Source organism: Onychomys torridus, chromosome 9 (assembly GCF_903995425.1).
Source record: "Onychomys torridus chromosome 9, mOncTor1.1, whole genome shotgun sequence".
Lineage (NCBI taxonomy): Eukaryota > Metazoa > Chordata > Mammalia > Rodentia > Cricetidae > Onychomys > Onychomys torridus.
This window is the reverse complement of record NC_050451.1, coordinates 67,399,372-67,421,054: the sequence shown is the minus strand read 5'-3', so window position 1 is coordinate 67,421,054 and position 21,683 is coordinate 67,399,372. Positions and strand designations below refer to the sequence as shown.

General features: G+C 42.0%; 1 protein-coding gene across 2 annotated transcripts in view; it reads right to left on the bottom strand.

The window, feature by feature from the left end:
• The window catches only part of Vwa8 (von Willebrand factor A domain containing 8), a 346,670-nt gene that overhangs the window by 171,000 nt on the left and 153,987 nt on the right, over positions 1–21,683 (bottom strand). For both annotated transcript variants that reach the window (XM_036198655.1, XM_036198654.1), the window contains exons 17-20: positions 19,457–19,572; positions 11,964–12,070; positions 10,194–10,300; positions 5,263–5,334 (exon numbers count right to left, since the gene is read on the bottom strand). In XM_036198655.1, the coding sequence (XP_036054548.1) occupies positions 5,263–5,334; positions 10,194–10,300; positions 11,964–12,070; positions 19,457–19,572 (402 nt within the window). The remainder of the gene's footprint in view (positions 1–5,262; positions 5,335–10,193; positions 10,301–11,963; positions 12,071–19,456; positions 19,573–21,683) is intronic.

Here is a 21,683-nt window from a genome sequence, read left to right as displayed (position 1 = left end):
GGAGCAGGAGATCCCAGCTGGATCAAGAACAGAAAGGGAGAACAAGGAATAACAGACCATGATAAATGAAGACCACATGAAAACAGGGAGAGGTCCCCAGAAATCCACAATGATACCTCCACTGTAGACTACTGGCAATGGTCCAGAGAAAGCCCGAACTGACCTAGTCTGGTGATCGGATGGGCAAACACCCTAACTGTCGTCCTAGAACTCTCATCCAATAACTGATAGAAGTGGACGCAGAGATCCTCGGCAGGCCCCATGTGTGGCTCCAGGAGTCCAATTGGCAAGAAAGAGGAGGGACTGTAAGAGTGTGAATTGTTGAGACCAAGATTGGAAAAGCACAGGGACAAATAGCCAAACTAATGGGAAACACATGAATTATGAACCAAAAGCTGTGGAGCCCCCAACTGGACCAGGCCCTCTGGATAAGTGAGACAACTGAATAGCTTGATCTGTTTGGGAGGCACCCAGGCAGTGGGACCGGGACCTGTCCTTAGTGCATGAGCTGGCTGTTTGGAACCTTGGGCTTACACAGGGACATTTTGCTCAGCCTGGAAGGAGGGGACTGGACCTGCCTGTACTGAATCCACCAGGTTTAAATGAATCCCCAGAGGAGATGGAAATAGGGGGGGGGGGGCTGGGGGGAAGCGGGAGGAGGGAGGGCAGGGGAACCCATGGCTGGTATATAAAATTAAAACACAAATATCCGTATGAAAATATCTATATATTAAAAAAACGAAATCAACAGACAACTCTTTTTGTTAAATGGAATATCATGCAACATAATAATAAAAAGTAAATAAAACCAGGAAGAAACTCCTAATTACAAGGAAGGAGAAGTTGCAATACTGTAAAATTAAAAGGTGGTGGTGGTGGTGGTGGTGGTGGTGGTGGTGGTGGCGGCACATGGCAGTATTCTGCAGACTTCCTACATCTGCTGCACAGGCTCTAAGTGACCATCAAGCATCAAAGTCCAGGGCACCTGTCCCATTTGGTTTGAAGGCGGCAGTTGTACCTCATTTCCTAGAAAGACTGCTCTGGCAGAAAAATCCCACATTGAAAATAAAAATTTTAAAACTTACTTTTCAAAGTAAAACAGAAGCTACTTCATTCTCATTTATTTTGGGGAGTGTTGTAAGTGGACTTGTTTTCAGCTTCCTAAGAGATGTGGAATTTTGTCTAACACTGGAGATGCTTAAAAAGATGGAATTATCCATGGGGGAAATGGGCTCAGTAAGGTGAAAGGTGACACCCCTCAAAACCAGCACTCACTTCCTCCCATTTCCCCATGCTTAAAAGCTGTGGTGGTAACACAGCAGCCTTCTGAAATACCTCCAGTTACAACTTGAAGGTTGTCATGGCTTCAGCCAGTGATAGTTGGTAAGGAGAAGACTGGGCAGCCTGCTTCCACCCACCGCCAGTTCATAGAATGAGCAGCCATTATGTTTACATGTGTGCTGACAACTTCTCTGTTCTACTTAATCCCCAAAGCTTCACTTCACGCTGTTTCCTGAGTTGTAGTCAATGTTTTCGAAAGAGAAAGGAAATAGACTGAGCATTGTCACAGTTTGCTTAGAATCAAAATAAAACATATGAAGAGAATGTCATTTTCCCTGATTGTTTCAGTGAAAACAATGGCTACATCACCCCAGGCAGCTCAGAGTCAAGAGTCCTCAGCCTGTGGCCTATACTCTCACAGGCTTGCCTTTTTCTCATGGTGATGCTTTACAAGGCAGAAATCAAGTACAGATGAGAAGGAATTAAAACACGTGGAGGTATGAAAACCCACTGATCAGAGAAGCAGGCTGTTGCTCAAAGCTAAAGAAAGAGGACACCTTCCTGAAAGAGAAGAACAGAGAAAGGGAACATGCTTCTCACACCTCAGGAGGAGGTGGACAAAGGTTCACTAGAGTCCCGCCAGTTCTACACAGATGTCAGTTCCTCAGAAAACAAGTGTGAATGGAACTTAGTTGGCTCAAGTGTTTATACAATTCTATTTGGGTTTTTAGCCAGCCACGTTGGTCCAACTCCCACCTTCTGATTAGTAAATACAAGCATGAAACACCACTCTTCAGAGCTAAATGCGAGCTAGTGATTGCTCAGAACATGAAGATCACCCCACTCTGGTCACAGGGCTCCAGTCTCAGATCTGAGCTATATCAGGCACATGGGCATTGAACCAAGTACTAGCCTAGATTCTGCCTGACTCGGCAGTGGCAAGCTTACAGAACTCAGTCCATTGTTTTCAGATCTCCTGAAAAACCTAAATTTTAAATTCAAATTACTTCTAATACTTTATGAATTATTGATATCTATACTTTGCTAAGTAGGAAATACAAGAGTCCTCTAAGGTACTTTTCAAATACCTGATAAACACTATTCACAAAGCATCAGAGAGGAGGCCAGTATAACCAAGGCCCTCAGTGGCTCACTGACATTGGTAGGGAGGGAAGACAAATTCATGGATCTAACAGGAGACTGATAGAAACCTAAAAATAGCCGACTTCATCACTTCAGAGAATGGAGCCAGGGCAGTGATTTACTTAGTGTCTCTTTCAGCTAAAAACCTGGGCCAGGGGGTTGGGGTCTCTATGTCCCTGGCTTCATTTCCATGACAGTACATAGCCACTGAGAAGATAAAAGCACAAAGACCAGGCAGGTGGGGGGTGGAGGGGGCACTGGGAAGAGACCAGAGGCTGCAGGACAACAATCCACACAGGAAACAAACTTAGATCTGAGGACAGATTTTGAGGTGAGGGATGAGATGCCCAGCTCAACATGGGTACCAAACAGCAGACTTAAGGAGTTAAACTGTTCCATGAGGTAACTGAAAAGACACTGGCAGCAGAAATACTCACACAATCTGAAAGCCCCTTCAGTGCTGGGATCCCGTATAGGCTGATGATAGACTTTCAGGTTTATAACCAAAGAACCAAAAATCCTCCTGATATGAATCCGCCTTTGGCACTCTTGTATCTCTGAGAAACTATCCCTTGAGCCCCTGCTCTGGATATTCTCTTTGTTGGTCTGATCTGTTGCTGAGTTGCCAGCGATGTCTGTTTCTGAGGCCATTTTCTTGACAGGAAGTTTTCAAAGGACACATTAAGTACTCCAGGCTTTAAGTGACAAAAGGTCTGTTAAGAACTCAGGGCTTGAGCCAGGCTAGGTGGCACATACCCATAATTCTAGCATTCAGGAGGCAGAGGTAGGTGGATCTCTGTGAGTTCAAGGCTAGCCTGGTCTACATATTAAGTTCCAGCCCAGCCAGAGATACACAGTGAGACTGTCTCACAAACAAAACCCCCAAACCATCTGGGCTTGTGGGCTTAGAGAGGGACCTTGGGGGAGGGATGGGAGGAAGAGGCAGGAGGGAGGATATAGGTTCAGGGTGCATGTTCTAAAAAATAAAAATTAAAGATTAATAAGAGCATAACTGCATACTGGGCTTTATGTATTTATGAAGTCCAGACTCATCATTTTTCAATGGGATCAGACCATCAAGGACTCAGTGCCACCTGTTAGCCACTCTTCATTAACCTATAAAAACTTACTTGAAAAACGACTATCAATAAATACAAGTAGGTAGGTATTTTCAAATGGTGAAAAACCCATGAATTATCTATTTTATGTTTAATTCTTGTTTAGAAAAAAGTGAACCAAGAGAATACAAAAATGCTTTTAAGGCTTCCATGTGATGCATGGGTTTTATTTTTAGCGGGCACTAAGTGCTGTGTGGAATACTTCCCATGCATTATCACATGTCACCTTTACATTAGCCCAGCTGAGTGTATACTGTTTACATTGCCAAGTTAGACTCCGAAAGCTGAGCAGCTTGCCAGAGTCCACGCATGTGGGAGACTTGCTGCAAGACCTTCACCACTCAATTCCAGATCTAAGCCTTCAACTATGGGCCCGCTTGAATCCAACTTTTAAAAATTTCAAGCCACTTAGCAGGCTGAGCAGCTAAAAGTACTTTTGAATAAGCCTGATGACCCAAGTTTTATTCCTGGAAATCGTGTAAAAGAGCCTGACACAGAAGCAGGGTATACCTGTAAACCTGGCACCCCTACAGTGGGACGGAAGAGGAAAAATCACCCAGAAGCTTGTGGGTAGCTAACATGGAGTCTGAAGAGAGACTTTGACTCAAAACTGAGGTGGAAGTACAAAACGTTGTTCTCTGACAGCCAAACATGATCTGAGATGCATGCATGCACAAAGTAATAATAAATAAAAATTTTAACTGTAGGTCTGAGAAGTTATACATTTAAGAGTCTGTCTTTTTATATAAGTACAAAACAAGAAACACAAAAAGAAGGCTAAGCTTCTGATTGCCCTTAAGACCAACTTGTAAAAAACCAAAGTGCTACTCATTTTGGATCTGAGAACTGAGGAAAATTATCAGGATGTTCCAAGTGTCCACCCATCCTTTAGACAGCACAGACAGATACCACCTCTACTATGTAGCAGTAACATGCTAGGAACCCAGGACAGAAAGGAACCAAAGCAGCACGGTTCTTGTTCCCGTGGAGCACACAAATTGGGCTGATGGTCACTACATGGGGAATACAGCTTCATAAAATGAGTGTGAAAAGAAGGGCTTCAGGAGAGGCGATGCAATAGAAGCCAGCTCAGACGAGGCTCAATGTCGCTCCCAGGAGCTGGAGAGGCAGCTCCAGGCAGAAGGACAGGCATGAACCAAACACCAAAGAGATAAGAACCTGAAGGCAGGTCCGGGTGGTGCAAGGGAGCACAGGCTAAGAAAGACATATCAAAGCCTGGGCTGGAGCGGTGGGCAGAGGTGGCAACCTGCAAATTGCATGGCTGTATCTGAGAGCAAGGAGGAGCTGACTGTAGCAAAAAGGTGGAGAAACAGTTTGTCCATCTATTGACTTGGCCGAGATGAATCTCAGCATATACAGGAGGTGCAGCCACTGTCTGGAACCTTTTCTGTACTTCTGGTGGCAGGGATGGTGAGGTGAGTGTGACTAGGGTAGCAAAGCTGGGAAGGTACAGACATCTATGGGGTAAATGGACAGGGTGATGAGAGATGAGTGGAGATGGTTAACCTTGGGATAATGCTAAGGCTTAGGTGCTATAAATTACTCTTTGGGTGGTAAAGCGTTTCATACTGTGAATTTAAATATGTCATTTTATTAAAAGGAAAAAGAATTTCCAAATTCTTATTCCCCAAGAAAGACACTTACTGCTTCTGAAGCATTAGTATTCGCGCATCTGTGCTTGTGCCCAGCCATAACTCACCTGGTTCCCGACCAATAGTAGGTGTTCTCCAAGGACAAAGTCTTTGAGCATGTCTTCCATCACGATCATGTGCTAGGAAAAAAAAAAGATTCAGTCAGGGTCAAAGAATAAAGTTAGCTATACAGGTCTTATCTTAGAATGCAGAGCATATATTATGATAAAATAAGTAACTGACTTGAATCAAAACACATTTTTGTTATTGTTGTTGTTGAGACAGATTCTTGCTCTGTAGCTCTGACTGTCCTCAATACTCTATGTAGACCAGGTTGGGGTCAAACTCAAGAGATCCACCCACCTCTGCCTACCAAGTCCTGGGATTAAAGATGTGTGCTACCAACCCTGGCTGTAATTAAAAACATTTAATGATGTGGATAAAGGTAAGGTAAGTAATCAATTAGGTCACCAATAATCTGAGCAAGAGCAAACTACTGACCAATATTTCAAAAACTTTCTATAATTCAATTCAAAATTTTTATTTATATTTCTATATAATTGGCTTATAATTTAATGTAATATTTAAATTGATGCTTGCTAATGTAAGTAAACAAATGCCACCAAAAACCTCCATTTTAGACTTTTTTTAATAAAAAGTGTACCTTTACATATATACACATACTTATATATTTGTATACATTTTTATATGTAATAAGATAAAATTAAAACTATATACATGAGTGTGTGTGTGTGTGTATATATAATATATATATATATATATATATATATATATATATATGTATGTATGTATGTAAAACTAACACATCTTAGTTGGACATAAACAGAAGGAAAAGGCCCAAGAGAAGGCACAAGCAACAGAGACCCACTTACTTACACACTTAGCTTAACCATTCACTCACAAAGCTATGCAGAGCCTTAGAACTGAAAGGCACTTTTCACCTTCCATTATTTTTCATTTGAATTATGACACAATATGATGAAAGGGCAAGATTAGAGTTGCTCACAGCACCCACAGAGGAGACTGCATTGCTCTTTTGTGTACCAGGAAATAGGACATGGGTAAGTAGGTTACAAAGGCTCATGGGACTGCAGGAAGAGCTGTGTCCTGGCAGAATCTGAACCTCTAGTCTCTCTCGATTTCTCAACTAAATCAGCAACAGCCCAAAGTGCTCAGGTTACTCAAATTCTCTATTTTGGGGGGAAAAAACCCATATTAACCTTTTATAAAATATACATGCTACACATATTTCCTAGAATTTTATTGGCTTGCTTTTGATTTTTTTTGACACTCAAAACTTGTCAAATTCTGTAATGAAATAAAAGCTAAGAAAGTTCTTTTTCCCCCGATCTTTCAAGAATAATGAATATATTGGTAATTTTAGTTTTCTTAAATTGGATACACTAGGGAACTAAATTTTTTAAAAGGTTTACAGTAAAATGAGTATATTCACTTACTGTCTTCCTGATATATTAAAAATAAAGAAAAAAGACACTGGATTAACAGTAAAAATAAAGAGTATCCTAAACAGGTATGACTGCCCTCAAGGAGGAGGACCTGGGCACCCCTCACCCTGGATCTTACTGATAAGGGTCCACAGATTGCTTCCTTTTTAACTAAGTGGTCATTTCAAGACACTGGTTCTTCCTCAAGCAATGGAGCAAATGTCCCCAGAAGCAAATGCTCGGCCAGGCGACACTATAGAACCATCTGTCTGTCTCTAAGTTTCCTTACTGCTCTGTCTTTCTGCTGCAGACCATCACTACATTTGCCATCAGCTAAGGTCCCTGCCAACACGAATGAGTATCCTGGTCTTTGCAGTATCACTGGCAAGGTCCCCCCTTCTACCTAATTCCCCACAGCTCTGTCTTTTGCTTTCTCACCGTCTTCCTGGCTGCTTTCTTTTGGATATGACAGAGTGGGTTAGTGCCTATGCAGACACTGGGCCTGCCCGAGAGCCAGGTAAGGGACCGGAGCAGAGTTACAGGCTGGCACTCAGAGAGCTCAGGGCCTTTCCCTCTCCCTTTCTGGGGAGACATTCCCAACTGAAGACAGGTTTTATTTTGTAAGCTTTCCTTGTCGATTTTTTTCAGGGCCGGTGAGCCAGCTCAGCAGGTAATGGCTGTGCCCAACAAGCCTGAGGAGCCAGGCTCAGTCCCAGGACCCACATGATGGAAGTAGATGACTGACTCCTACAAGTTCCCGTCTTTCTCATGTGCATGCATGTGTGTGCCCATATATATATATACACACACACACACACACACACACACACACACACACACGAACTCACAAAATGTAAAAGCAAAACAAAACTTCAGATTTTCCTGCTGTAGGCAATTATAACTGAAAGCAGGTAGTCTACAGGCTTTCTCTGTGACAACTGTTATTCCCCAGTTTCCTAAACTCAACTCATCCAAACCTTGACCCCTTCCAGCTTTCTTCTCCCTCCTGTAACTCCCCTACTCCCACTAAAAAGGATCCTTCTCTTCCTGTGATCAAACTGTGACATCACCATGGTCACACTGCCCATCTTGTTCCTCTTAATGGGAATCTTGTTGAAACCAAGTCTTAGCGACTGAGACACAGACACACACACAGAGACAAACAGACAGAGATTTTCTTTCTTTTCTATTGGCACAGCTGGATTCAGGATGTTTATCCTCTTTGACCTAGATTCTGACTGGCCAATTTAGCTTCTGAAAGTTCATTTCTCTTGGAGCAAACGCGTTCTCCACAGTACAGACACCGGCTGCTTCTTTGTTCACAGGCTTGCCACTCATTTTTCAAAGCTCCTGAGATGACTCTTAATGCTTTGGGAGCAGTGGTTACTCCTCATGCTCCTGTGCATGCCTGACCTCCACTCCTCCCACCCACTACCTTCCAATGCGGGCACAAGCAGGAGTGATTTTCTGTTCTCTACCTTTCCAGCAGGTGGTGTGTTCCCTGAGGGAGTAGGAAACCAATTTCCAGCACCTAAGGAGTCCTGTGAGGTGTCCCTGCCCTCTATCTCCACCTCCACTGCCCTATTTCATTCAGACCCTTAGCTGTGACCTGGGCTGTCTCAGTCACCACTGCCCTATCTTTGTCTGGTTTCTAACTCTTGAACACCACTAGAGTGTGAAGGGAAAAGTTGGTGAAAGTGCAAATGTGCTTAAAATCTGTCACCGATTCCCGTCCCGAGGATCCTGATTCTGTCATTAGTGAAGCCTGGACAATGCCACCTCCTCACATATCAGCCTTGTCACTCGACACTTTTCAACTGGAAACCAAAGATCTGTGGACTGAGATCAAGGCCATGTGGCTTCCTAGGAGACAGTCTCTCTCATATATAACCAAGGTTCTGCAAATGCCTGTCTCAGCCTAAGCAATTTACCCAACTTTGCCTGGTTAACCAGTTTTCTGAAACCTTTCCAGTCAGCCCCATCATCTCTTTGATGTTCCCCCATAACCTGCATATACCTTCCATCACACTATGTAATAACATAACCATACGTACTTACTAGCCTGTATTTTCCATTAGATGAAAAGCAATGGCGTCCTGGAGATGCATCTGCTTGTGTGCATATCTTTTCGTCTCTGTACCCCAATACCTTTAGGAGAAGCCTGGCGTGTGGTGTTTAATTTTTCAGGTCTAAAGCTCCTTGAGCTTATTAAAAAGGTATTAATCTCATTATTCTCCAATTTCTCCTATTTACTGCTCCAAGGGTCATATTCCATAATAAAGGATTTAATGAAACAATACTCCTTAGAATGGATGCTCAAAATCTTATTCATCCCTTTTAATCCCCTCAACATTTATTTCCAACGTGCTAGAAACCTCAATGAAGATAAAGAAAAGAGCAGGAGAAAAACATTTTACAGACCATTTTCGATACACTCTGGTAAGGGGACAACAGGACCTCACAGGACAGATGGATTGGATATAACCTGTATCTGTGACACTGAAGATTCCTGCTTCTAATATGCACAGTATAAAGGAAGCAGTAGTACCTACTACAGGAGCAGACTGCATCAAGTCTCATGCCTGGAACTGCAGCAACTAAAATCCTTCCTAATGGTTGATTCATTACGGTTTGTGGGAGTGGGGACATTTGGAGATAGGTTACACAAAGCCCCCTCAGGGCGTCTGTGGAAAGTTCACTGCAGATCTACAGTTGTCAATGTCTGTGTCACCAGTACCATGGCAACAGACACTGTTCAAGGACACAATGGTCTTCCTTCCTACTGAACTTCCTACATTCTGGAGTCTTTTCAGCCTTAAATATTCTGGAGTTTTTCCACTGTTGCTTATAACAATTTCACAGTTTTTTTTTTCCTTTCTCTCATTTCTGCTATGTGGACAGCATGTGAAAATGTGGATAGACAGTGCTGCTTAGAAATACTATTGTTCCTTTTTTTTAAATTAAATTTATTTTATGTGCATTGGTGTCAGATTGGTGTGAAGGTGTCAGATCCCCTGGAACTGGAGCTACAGACAGTTGTGAGCTGCCATGTGGGTACTGGGAATTGAACCCGGGTCCTGAGGGAAATGGCCCTGTCATAGCTGATCCTCCAAAGAAAGGGGCAGAGCAGGGAACACAGGAACCCTAGGAAAATGCAGCAAAGGAGAGGGAAGAGCAGGAAAGCCTGTGTAGACATACCTTCTGTGAGCTACAGAAACGTCTTAGAAGCCAAAGTCAGAGCCGGCAGGTCTGTCTGTCTGCCTTAGTAAGATATTTTCCAGGCCTCAAGCACAGTCATGAAATGTGTGTGCATACACCATGCACATATTTAAATCCAATAACCCCTCTAGTTTTAACCACTGGAAAGAATTTTAAATCTTATTATCACTGTAATTAAAACAGGTCCGCCCTCCATTTTGCCTCATCTGAACTGAATTTAGGACATCATGACTACAATTAGACACTGGTGTCATTTGGATCAGAGGTGACGACGATGATGTGATTGGCCCAAGACCACAAAGCCACGCCCTCACCTGGACGTTGTCGTAGAAGAGGACATCCGGCACTTTCATCTTCTCCTGGGCCTTGTACACGGGTGCGCTGACAGCACCAATCCTCAGAGACCCGGACACTATCTCACCTGGACATGGTGTACAGGACAGAGGGTGAGTCACAGCAATGTCCTGCAACATCCAGAGGAGCCTAGGCTGGCCAGCACACACTGCCAGGCAGCTTCTCTAACCTGTGAGGTCTTCAGGATTTTAATTCAACATCTAACGAATAAACCAAAGCACTGTAGCTCTCCAATTTATATCGTAGACCCAATATAAGACCACAAAGGAAAAGAGCAGGAATGGAACAGTGGACCAACTTCCACACCTATCTGCTGAGATAGCACACACAATGGCAGGTCCACCAACCCCCGTTAGGGTTCAGTTCACAGAACAGGGCCATTCGGTAGATAAAGGCCTTGAGGCCCATCCTGTTCACACAACCATTGTTTACTGGTAACATTTCCACTACAAAGGGGCCACACTGGGAGAAAGCAGACTAGCTGTTTTTCAAGAAGTCTCACAGGGTGCACTTCTGCCAAGGCTGTTAGTCTTGTAGGCTCAAAGCCATGCTTTGCCATCACGACTGAGGCAAATATAATTTCAGGAGAACACAAACATATATTTTGATAAAAGCTACAACTGGAAAAAAAGGCATTGCAGTATAGGTGCAGCTTTCATAGGACCATGCTACACCGACTGCCATCATCATGTTACTTGGAGAGAGACCTGCATGGAGAGCTAAGCCCTGATGTGACGGTTGTTCAGTGAGCTTGGGCTCGTGACAGGGGGAGGAATTAAATGCATTCCCCACAAGATCGGTGGCTTTCAAGAGGATGAAACCAGTCAAGTGAGCAATCTCCGCATTTAGATCCCTATCCCTTACAGGAAGCCGAGATGGACACTGCTGGTGCTGACCTTTCCCAGACTGAGCAATCTACCATCCTGATGGCACAGCCTTTCTCTGGGTATGTTGCCAGCGCCAATCAAATAACATTAGGATTCTACACGTCCCATGGTTATTCTGCACATCTGTTCAGATCCATCAGTAACAAATTTTTAACTTTATTCTAAAAACAGTCATTCAATTTCCTTAGTACTGAATTCTTGGTTCAGTGTAGCCACAGTTACTAAAACACCGACCAGAACCACAGCCAGACAGCCCTGCTGGAGAACAGTCCTACTTGTGCTTTGCTAAGTACTTAAAATAGAAATTTCCCCTGCGCTCTCACTGCAGAACAGGAAACTCTCAGAGTGTGCATCTTCCCCACTCCAAGCTTCTCCTATGGCTGTGCAGAAGCGGGTGGCACAGCGGGTGACTGGAGGGACCGGAAGGGGAGGGCACTCCGCCACTCTGATTAGTCTGTCTCCCTAGAAAATGCTCCGACATGCCCTCAAAATACCAGTGTTGGAGAAAGAAAACAATTCTAAACTGTATGATAAAACACATTTGGAAAAGCATATGTCAAAATTAGACAAGTTGATTTATAACAAAAACTCTCCAACCCTTTAGTACATCAGTTCCAAACTGACTCTTGGCGGGAGCAGGGTTAGTATTCACTGAAAGAAGTGCTATCTAAAGCTGAGCTGGAAAATGGCTTCTGGATTGTTTTTTAGGGAAAGGAATGGAGTCACCACTGCAGGGCCATACACAAAACAAACTGGATCTTTAAAAAGGGTTTTATTGAAATTAATAGCACAAAGTGTTTGATCATGGTTATACCACCTAAAATAGCCGAGTCGAGTACTTACACTTGTAGTTCTCCAGTTCTGGCTCCAGGCTCTCCTCAGTATTTATTTCTATTGCAGCATCTGCCAGATTCTTCTCCAGGGCTGACCTAGCCAGGCTTGGTAAGAACCTAGTAAGAGGGATGGAGTGTGGTGATGAACTTCGTGCTTTCTTCGGTTTTTAAGTATCTTTTAACATACATACGTCACTATTTACAACCAATTGAGGAGAAACTATCTATAAAATATAGAGCATATAAAATTTTAGCATAAATACAAATTCAAAGTATGTGTAAAGACCATGTTTCATATCTAAGCTTATTTGTATTTAGCAATATTTATTTATGTACATTTTGCAGATTATGATGAAATCATCTGTTTTCATAAGAGGGTTTTGTGTGCCTCATATTTCTTATTTATTGTATAACTGGCATATCAACTTTTTCTTAACTAAAAAGCAACATTTTAGTCTACTCTAAGTTGGCAATCATAAACTTAAATCAGCAGAAGGGAATCAATGAGGTTTTCCTTATTTTCTAACACCAATTCCTAAATGAAAGATGATCTGGTTTTGCGTTGCCTTCCTGTACCTATTTTATAAATATGTTGTCAGAGTAATAATCTGGTAAGTGGCAGAGACAGTCATCAACTACCAAGACACCATAAGCACCATGGCTTGGAATAGTTTCATCTATACAATGTTAGGTTTAGAATTTATGACCACAGTGAACCCACAGGAAGGATCTTCAGTCAGTGACTGCCTGTGTTGCGCTACAGTATAAGCCACGGCCATGTGCTCCAATATCCCCAGAATGCACCATCTGAATTCAGGTTCACACAGTATTAAGCTTTGTGGGTGGATCTCCATCTCCCTTGAGAACAAATCCCTTATAGTAGAAGGTTGGTGTGAGCCAGAAGGCATGTGAGCAAAGAGTGCTAGACACTGGGGTATTATTCCCTGTCTCTGTAAGATTCTGAGCCGCAAACCTGACACTCTTAACCACTGCGTCCCCTGGGTCCTGTAAGATCACGGGGAAGTTTATATACCTCTAGGCTCTTGTCTTATCAGTTCAGCGCACCTTCACAGTTCTTACATCGCTGCTTTGCTGTTCAAAACCAAGCACCCACCTTATCCCCCAAACTTCACTGGGTGTGTATCCTGTTTCTTGAGCCTTTGTCCTGGCATCATGCCCAACCTTTCTCTCACAGGTGTTCTAGAGTCTGGGAATATTAGGCCCTCTGAGGGCATGTCTATCACTATTAGATTGCCTGGATTGCTATGGACCACTTGTAAGTTTTGTAAGTATTCTTGGAATCCCTGACCTCCACATAGCCGACCCACACATCTCAGGATGGCCCTATAGTGGGACACTCCTGGCCTTCTGTCTAAAGCCTAGAGGAGGGAGGATATGGGGAGGGGGAGATCAGCATTAGGTCTAAAACCAGCTCTGAAAGACAGAGGAGGAGGCAAGACATTGCAGCAGTTCCAGCAATAGGAAGCTAGGGTGGAAGGGTGGCGTCAGGGCCAACCAGAGCTCCAGGGAACACAATGGACATCCAGGAGTCTAACTCAGAATATAGAACGAAATAATTTGTACTTGTGATTAGAATTCTTAAATTTACAAACTGCACTAGACAAGACAGTATGGCCTATCTGACAAACGTATGTGGTTATTTATTATATGTAAAATTTATTAATATGTTTTCAAAGCTTGAAGGTATTTAGTTTAGGCAGTTCTACAAATGGAATTCAGTATTTTATACCAAATGCATTTAAATGTGATTATTAATATCTAGTAGACTCATAGTTAACTGAACTGAGAGAAAAGCCTGAAGAAGTTTAGATATTTTTACCACCATCTTAAAAAATGGAATCAGTTTTTAAGTTCAAGCAGTCTCTAGACAGTCTCTACAAGCAAAACTGTGCCTGGAGACAATCAAAAGATTCACATCGATAATGACTAAACAGTAAGCATGATTAATTACCAGATTTATGGCTTTTAGAATTAATTATTAACAGTTTACAAAATGAAAATCATACATACATACTATTAATTTTATATCATTTGGATTTCTTTTTTTTGGAACAAAAATGTGTGTAATCTACTTTTTGGTGATAGAAATAATTTCTTCATTACTTCACTTTCTAAGACAGCTAATCTTTACTTCTGATTGGATTGTTATAGCTCTGTCCAAAGTTTTACCACTAAACAATCAGTTCTTCCAAAATGTTCCAAAAGGGCACAAGTCACTGTAGTGTAAAATAACTGAACAGACTAGAACTCTTCTTCTAGGGGGCCTTCTGTCCTTCTATAAAAGAGGCACTTTCAGAATTCAAATTGAGTACGTCTCAAGCTTCGAAATCTTTGCTATGGCCCCTGCCTGGGTTTTCGAGTATCTAGAAACTGAATGATGCAGCCCCTGGAGTTATATGCAGAGCAGAGGGTGAAGGACTCACTCCTCAGTATTTTGGATGAGAGCAGTGAAGGGAAGACAGTCCAATGCTAGGCAGCCAGGGCTGCCTCTCCTGATAAATCTACTTAATGAAAGGCTTCACTGGTATCTTATGAAAGTCTTCACTTTTGTCTTAAATTCTCAATGAAATTCAGTTCCTTTTCATTGCCTCAATATGAAAAGAGGTTATTAAAAAGGAAAGAATGCACTTCATGAACCCATCGTCCTTCAGGTTCCTTCCTGCCTCGGTGTTATGCTGAGGCTGGCAGGGAGATGCCTGACTATAGCTGTGCTGAAGTCAACGGAGGATGCATGAATACAATGGCTGCCTCAGCATTCACTTCCACTTCTAGAGGATCACAAGGGGATAAAAACAACACCAGAAAAACTAGTTATCTCACACAATGGTCTAGTTAAGAAAGTCAAAAATATTTTTAAACTCTGAAATATGCCAACATTCCAGAAAACTCCAGAGAATATTTTTTTAAGAAATTAAGTATAGAATGGTAACCGAGTCTTACTTCAAGTTCAACTTCCCTGATTAGTAATGAGGTCTGCATCTTCCTAAGTGCTAACTAGATATTGGAATCACTCGTTCTCTGCATACATGCCTATCTAAACCTTTGCCCATTGGGCCAGATTTCTTTCTAATTTGCAGTCTGAGTGCTCGTCCATCCTTGATTATCAATTTTGTCAAACATTTTCCTAGTTGGTGGCTTTTAACTTCACAGTAGCTTATAGTCTGAGTAAATATCCAGACTTTCCTTTTTTTTTTTTTTTAAATAAAACAATGTGAAGTGTTCATTTTAACCTTTTGTTGGTAAGTCCATCCATTTCTACACTAAAAATGACACATTTCACATACACTAAGCTCTGCAAATCTGTGGTTTTGGTCTCCCTGGAGACCATGAGGAGGTCATGAGGAACACAGCTACACAGCACACAGTCACTTCCCTCACAGATACATACTTCCCTCACCATTTTCTGTAGTTAGTCTTGGAACTTACTATTTCCACGCCTACTTGAGAGTCACGTGTCAAGCACATTACCACCTTGTGGGATTCTGCCTATGCACACAGGCTATTCCAAGTGCAGCACATCTCCTCTTCTATGCAGGCATAAGGATAGCTTCCCTCTGACAATCATCAATAGATTGATTCTATTCTCCACAGAAGGGCTGCATGTCTTTCATTTAATTGACCCATAGTTGCTAAAGTACATGAATGTCATCGATCAGAGCACACAAGAACTTCACTAGACTGTTCTAGTAATTTACTTGATTGTCTCTTGGATACTTTTACTAAAACCGATCATGTTATCTTGGGTGCTGGATAAAAATGTGAAAGATAACTATATTCATTTTCTCCAAATGCTTAAGGAAATATGCCAAGTATTTTACCATGAGAAATGTTTGCTGCAAATTTCAAGTCAGCAGTCTTTATCAGGCTGAATAACTTTGTTTTTATCCATGGTTTACTAAGAATATTCCTGGCTTACTAAGAGTTCGGTTATGATTAGGGAATTGGGTTTCATCAAATCTTTTTTCTCACTCTTATTACAGCAAGTTAAAAATAGGATATCTAATCCTTCTGGAATGTACTGTCGCTGTTCTCAAGTCATCACTAATGCTTGTTTCCTTGTGGCTTTTCCTCCTGGAGAGTTTAGGACTGTCCTTATGGCTGTGCAGTATTGTCACCCCATGGGAATTTGTTTTCATTTGTCCCATTGAACTGACACAGTTCAACAGATAAACTCATACTTTACAGTTCTAGCACACTCTTAGCTAAAATCTGCTGTATAATCCCTGTCTCTTCCTCTATTAGAGGCCTGGGATGGAGTTGAGCAAGCACAGGGTGTTGGGCTCAATCCCCAGCAAAAGCCACAGAAGCTCCAGTGGGCGGATTGCAGGCTTTCTCATGGTGTCTTCTGTTGATGAACAGCCCTTCAGATTTTGCATCTCTTCCCCTGTCTCGCTTCCATCCACTTCAGTCCCTCCACAATCTTTACTGCTTATCAGCCCAGATGCTTCTTTGATCTCAAAACTTCCTTTTCAATTTTTTTTTTTTTTGTTGTTCAGGTTTGCTTTCAAATTCACCAACTCTTGGTCTCATTTATGCTAGCTTTAAACTTTCCTAACATTTACACCTTCTGAAGTATACCCATTAGGTAATTTCAAATGTTCTACTTTGAGTTCGTTCCTGGAGTTCTATTTCTGAATGTCCTATATGCCAAATCTCCTTCATATTTCTTTCTCAAGTATAGTTTAACTTAAAAAATCATTGTGATGTCTAAGTGTTCTGCCCGATTATGATGTCTGGACACCACTTATCTGACTGGTGCTCACAGAAGCCAGGACAAAGCGTTGGATCCGTTGGAACTAGACTTACAGATGGTGGTGAGCTACCATGTGGGTCCTGGGAATTGAACCCAAGCCCTTTGCAAGAGCAACCAGTGCTCTTAATTGCTGAGTCATCTCTCCAACACTTAGTTTATCACATATTGTGACCTTATATTCAGATGGATAGTTTAATACCTTGGGTAGTAAAAGTATTGATACATCCCAGGTTTAGGGTTTCTGTTCTATGAAAACCTAGAGGTAGTTTAAAACTCTGAATGAGTTAACAAAACAGTAAGTTACGGTAACTAACTAACTAACTGAGAGTGTCACCACAGACCCTCATACTTACTCCAGGCAATATGGAGCAATGGATTTCCTACAGAAGACTCTTTCCCAACCAAGGTTCCAGAGAGATGACAAGCTTTCTCATCATTTCTCTGGTCACGTGACCAAAACCACCTTAGTCAAAAAGGGCGGCAAACATGTCTACTCTACTCTATGCAAAAGGCCCTGCTGAAGGTCCTCTATCTCATGGACACCCAGATCCACAGACTCTGCTTCATTCAAATCTAGCACTAGACTCTCTCCCATTTAAAGTCTTCTTGGTAGCTGTGGCATCAGCCTTTTCTTACTCTGTTTTTTTTGTCTTTGATTTGATTTTATTAGCAGATCTACTGATGTAAATTTCTGCCTATACAATGTGCCTAAAGTGTATGATTAATCATTTTAGATGTTCACAGTTGTACAAGCGTCATCTTAAACAATTTTAGAACATTCACTTACTCAAAGGAAGACCCACAGGCACTCTATTTCCCAGTACCTCAAGCTCTAGAAAACCATCACATACTTTGCTCTACTCTCGACAGTTCATGTTTTCAATGTGTATACACTTTACGTTCATTACTACTGAATCAAACCCATTGTATGAATGCCTCACATTTAATTCATCTATCTAGTAGTCAGTAGACATTTGGGTTATTTTCAGTTTTACCTTCCACATTCTCATAACTTGAGGTTGTTTTATATTTATTCTCCTGACTTTGATCCTTCTCCATTTCTTAGATTAATTTTTATTTCTTGATACACTATTAGTTTTGGAAACAAAGAAATCTGGAAGTTGGTTCAACAGTCAGCATCTGTCTTCCAGGCTGTGGTGACTGTTTTCTTCCACAGGCGTCTACCCTATTGCCTTCTCTAATCTTCTAAACTGCCTACTCTGCTGTGTATTGGCATCTTTGCTCTCAGACCTACAACCAGGTCCTGCCCAAAATAAAACATGTTGTAAGTAACAGGGATAATTGTACTTTCTGTACCTTATGACTTCAAAATACGCTGTTGAGGCTTTTTTGCTTCAAAAATTGTTTAGAAGTCTAATATTGTTCTGTTTAAAACACAAGAATGGTATCTCTTAACTATGAGCATAATATGAATTATGCTGTAGACAGTCTCAGTTCAGCTGGATGCACCACAAGGATAGAAAATTCAAGCCATAGCACAAGGCATTTACAAGAAAAGTTGCCCAGTACACTGAAGAGTTACAAAGGACAATCACAAATATTCCCAAGCTAAATCACGATCTCCTTTTAACTCCTCTTATCAAGGAATGATTGGATAATAACCATAACTAATCTCATTAAAATTAATCTTACCAAAAGAATGAAAATATTAAAGTATATAGGAATAAGAGAAAACTCTTTGCCTATTGGGAACTGTTATTAATCTTTTATTAATTTTTTTTTTGTTTTTTGTTTTTTGAGACAGCTCTGACTGTCCTGGAACTCGTTCAGTAGACCAGCCTAGCCTTGAACTCAGAGAACTCGGAGGCCTCTGCCTCACTGGTGCTGGGATTAAGGGTGTGTACACCACACTGGCTTTCTTTATTAATCTTATATTTCTAGAGAATATATTCTCTTTAAAATTTTGTTCATTTTATGTGTATGGATGTTTTGCCTGCCTGTATTGTCTGTGTACCTACTGCATGTGTACCTGGTACCCAAAGAAGCCAGAAGAGAACACTAGATCCCTTGGGACTGGAGTTACATTACAGACAGCTGTGAGCTGTCACTTGGGTGCTGGAAATTGAATCTGGGTCCTCTGCAAGAACATTTAGGGGTTTTAGCCACTGACCTCTATCTCCAGTTCTTATTAATCTTTTAAAATAACTTCATACAAACATGATTTTGTGAGAAAATTCTGCAAGCCAGTGTTTTATAATCACTTCCCACTTAGTATGTAAACTACGAGTATACACTGAAAAGATGTTAGTTTTATTAAATTTAGCTATAGGATCAGTACTATCAAGACAAAAAAGTTCCAGAACAAATTTGGAAAGCAACAACCACAACACCTGAGAACCTAGCTCAGAAGACCCATGAATGAGCGTGCAAACTCCAAACAAGCATTTATTTACTACTGTGTGATCCAAATGAGGGACTAAAACTGTTTTCTCATTTATAAAATACTTGTGAATTGTGTTCATTCTCATTTTATGTTGTGGCACTAGTGACTGAACTCAGGGCATTCTCTACCACTGAACCATCTTAAAACTGCTTTTCTGCCTGAATCATTACATGAAGTATGTTCTAATAACAGAGCCCGGCTGAAACAGCTCTGTGGTTACTACGATACTTTTTACAGACTGAATGGAGACTGTCACTTCAGCTTATGGTACCATCCAAGCAAAGGAGTGGAGACCTGCACTCTGGCAAAGGGCGGACTGGATTACCTGGAAAGGCAGGCTTTAGTAATGGCATCATGGAGATTTTCGTTGGGATACTGCGACAGGCGGCGGGAGATCCGCAGCAGCTGACGGGTGGAAAGCGACGCTGCCAGGGACTGTGCCTGTGAAAGGGCAGAGACAGTCTGCTAAGAGTCCACGTCAGCCTGTGACTGCTCCGGAGGAGAGACGTCACAGCGCAATTCCCTATTCCCGAGGGACAGGGCAAACTTAAATGTGTGCAAGAATGAGGTGTGAATAAAGAGGAACAGAAGCCAATTCACACTTAAATAGCCTTCAGGAGAGTTTTGCTAATCTAGGAAGCGTTTATCAACTCAATTCCATTGCGGTCTTTTGGGGGTGGGTTGGGGGGGTAGGAAGGCTGTTCTAAATGCAGGTCACACCTGCCTCACAAGAAACCCTTACGTACAATCGACTATTCTCGCCTTTCTTCTTCACACAGCTGACTTGTTAAGAGACTCTGAAAACGCTCAGAGCTCTAAGCAAATCTGTGGTTTCTGAAACAGAAAAAAGGAATTGTGGACAGTTTAGGTAGGTTGCTGACCACGAAATGTCAACTAGTTTACCTCCTCAGTGGCAGTCGGCTGCTGGAACCCTTTTCCTAGTACTGCTGGAATAACTTCATTTTGTTTTTCTCACTTGCCCCAAATTTCACAAACACGGTTGCTAATCCAGAGCCCTGGGGAGCACCCCATGACCGGCTGCTGACTTGAGCTTGGAACTCTCCTGCCAGGCAGCACAGGAGACATTCAATCTCGCTGGCTTTAAACTCAGACAAGTCAGGTTCTCGTTAGCCGTGTGAGGTTAACTCATCACTTCATTTCTCAAGTCCGTTTCCTCATCTTTAAGATGACACTAACAGCATCCTGCCCTACAGAACTGTTTTGAGGATTCAAATCTAAAATGATTCTATAGCAATTAGCACAGGTCAGAAAAACAGGGGTGCCCCACAAATGAGAGAGATGATGGGGTGCCCCACAAATGACAAGAGATGATAGGGTACCCCACAAATGACAGATTATGGGGGTGCCCCACAAATGACAGAAATAAGGATGCCCAACAGATAATAGATGAGCCAGGCGGCCTCCTCACAGTGAAAGCATCCATACATATTCACAGAGGCATTGACATAACGTTATTCTTATTCGATTATTAGACCTAGTTCACAACTCAGAGCAATAGCAGGCTTTCCTAAGCCAGAGGAATGAAGCCCTTCTGAAGGGCTATTGGCCTTTGAGGGGCACTGCAGGCCAGAATGAACTGTTACAGAGAGTGATGAGGGCAGCAAGAGGAAGTACTGGATATAACAGAGGGGTCAACATGGACAAGGGAAAATATCTAAGACACGCTTGCATGGGGCAACTCTATGAGACCCACAAAAGGAGCATCAATGATCCCATCCTCAAGTATCTCACAGCTCTATGACATGTGGGTTGGCTGCCACTAGAGACATGCTTCATTGATAATATAATATGATTTACACAGCCCTTTTGGGACCAGGTCAGGAATATGATCAACATCTAGAGCATTGACTTTTTCCCCCATTAAATAATGAACTCATTTACACACAAACATTTGATGAATCCTTGTTTTTAATAAATGTGCATTCTACTCGTCCCCCCCCCCCCCCACCCCCGGAGCTGAGGACTGAACCCAGGGCCTTGTGCTTGCTAGGCAAGAGCTCTACCACTGAGCTACATCCCCAACCCCTAAATGTGCATTCTAGACAGAGAATATTTAAGTATAAAGAACCATGTATTTCAATTAAAAATAACATGCACTTTAATGCTAAAATGAGTTAAAAAAAAAAAATTGACAAATGCTACCAGGGCTTAAAGTAGTCACGTGAGCAAGAGACATGCTATAGACATGCTATGGACAAGGACATGAAAACAAAAAGAATAGGAACCCATGCTGAACATGAGGTGTCAGCCTGACTCTGCCATGCTCCCTTTTAGGTGCTCTCCAATAACCATGGATCATGACTGATTCCACAAATGACTCAGACCTCACTTTTTAAGGCAGCAGCAGTGTTATGTGCAAAGTAGTAGTATGATCTTACAACCAGGACATCCCCATGCTAAGGTCTAGCTTGACTGGCAACAATATGGGGAAGAAGGGCAGAGACAACTGAGAGCAGAAACAGATGCTCCTGCATTAGTTCCCCTCAAAAAGCTAAAGTTCTACAGTAAGGTAATGATACCAAGATAGAAGA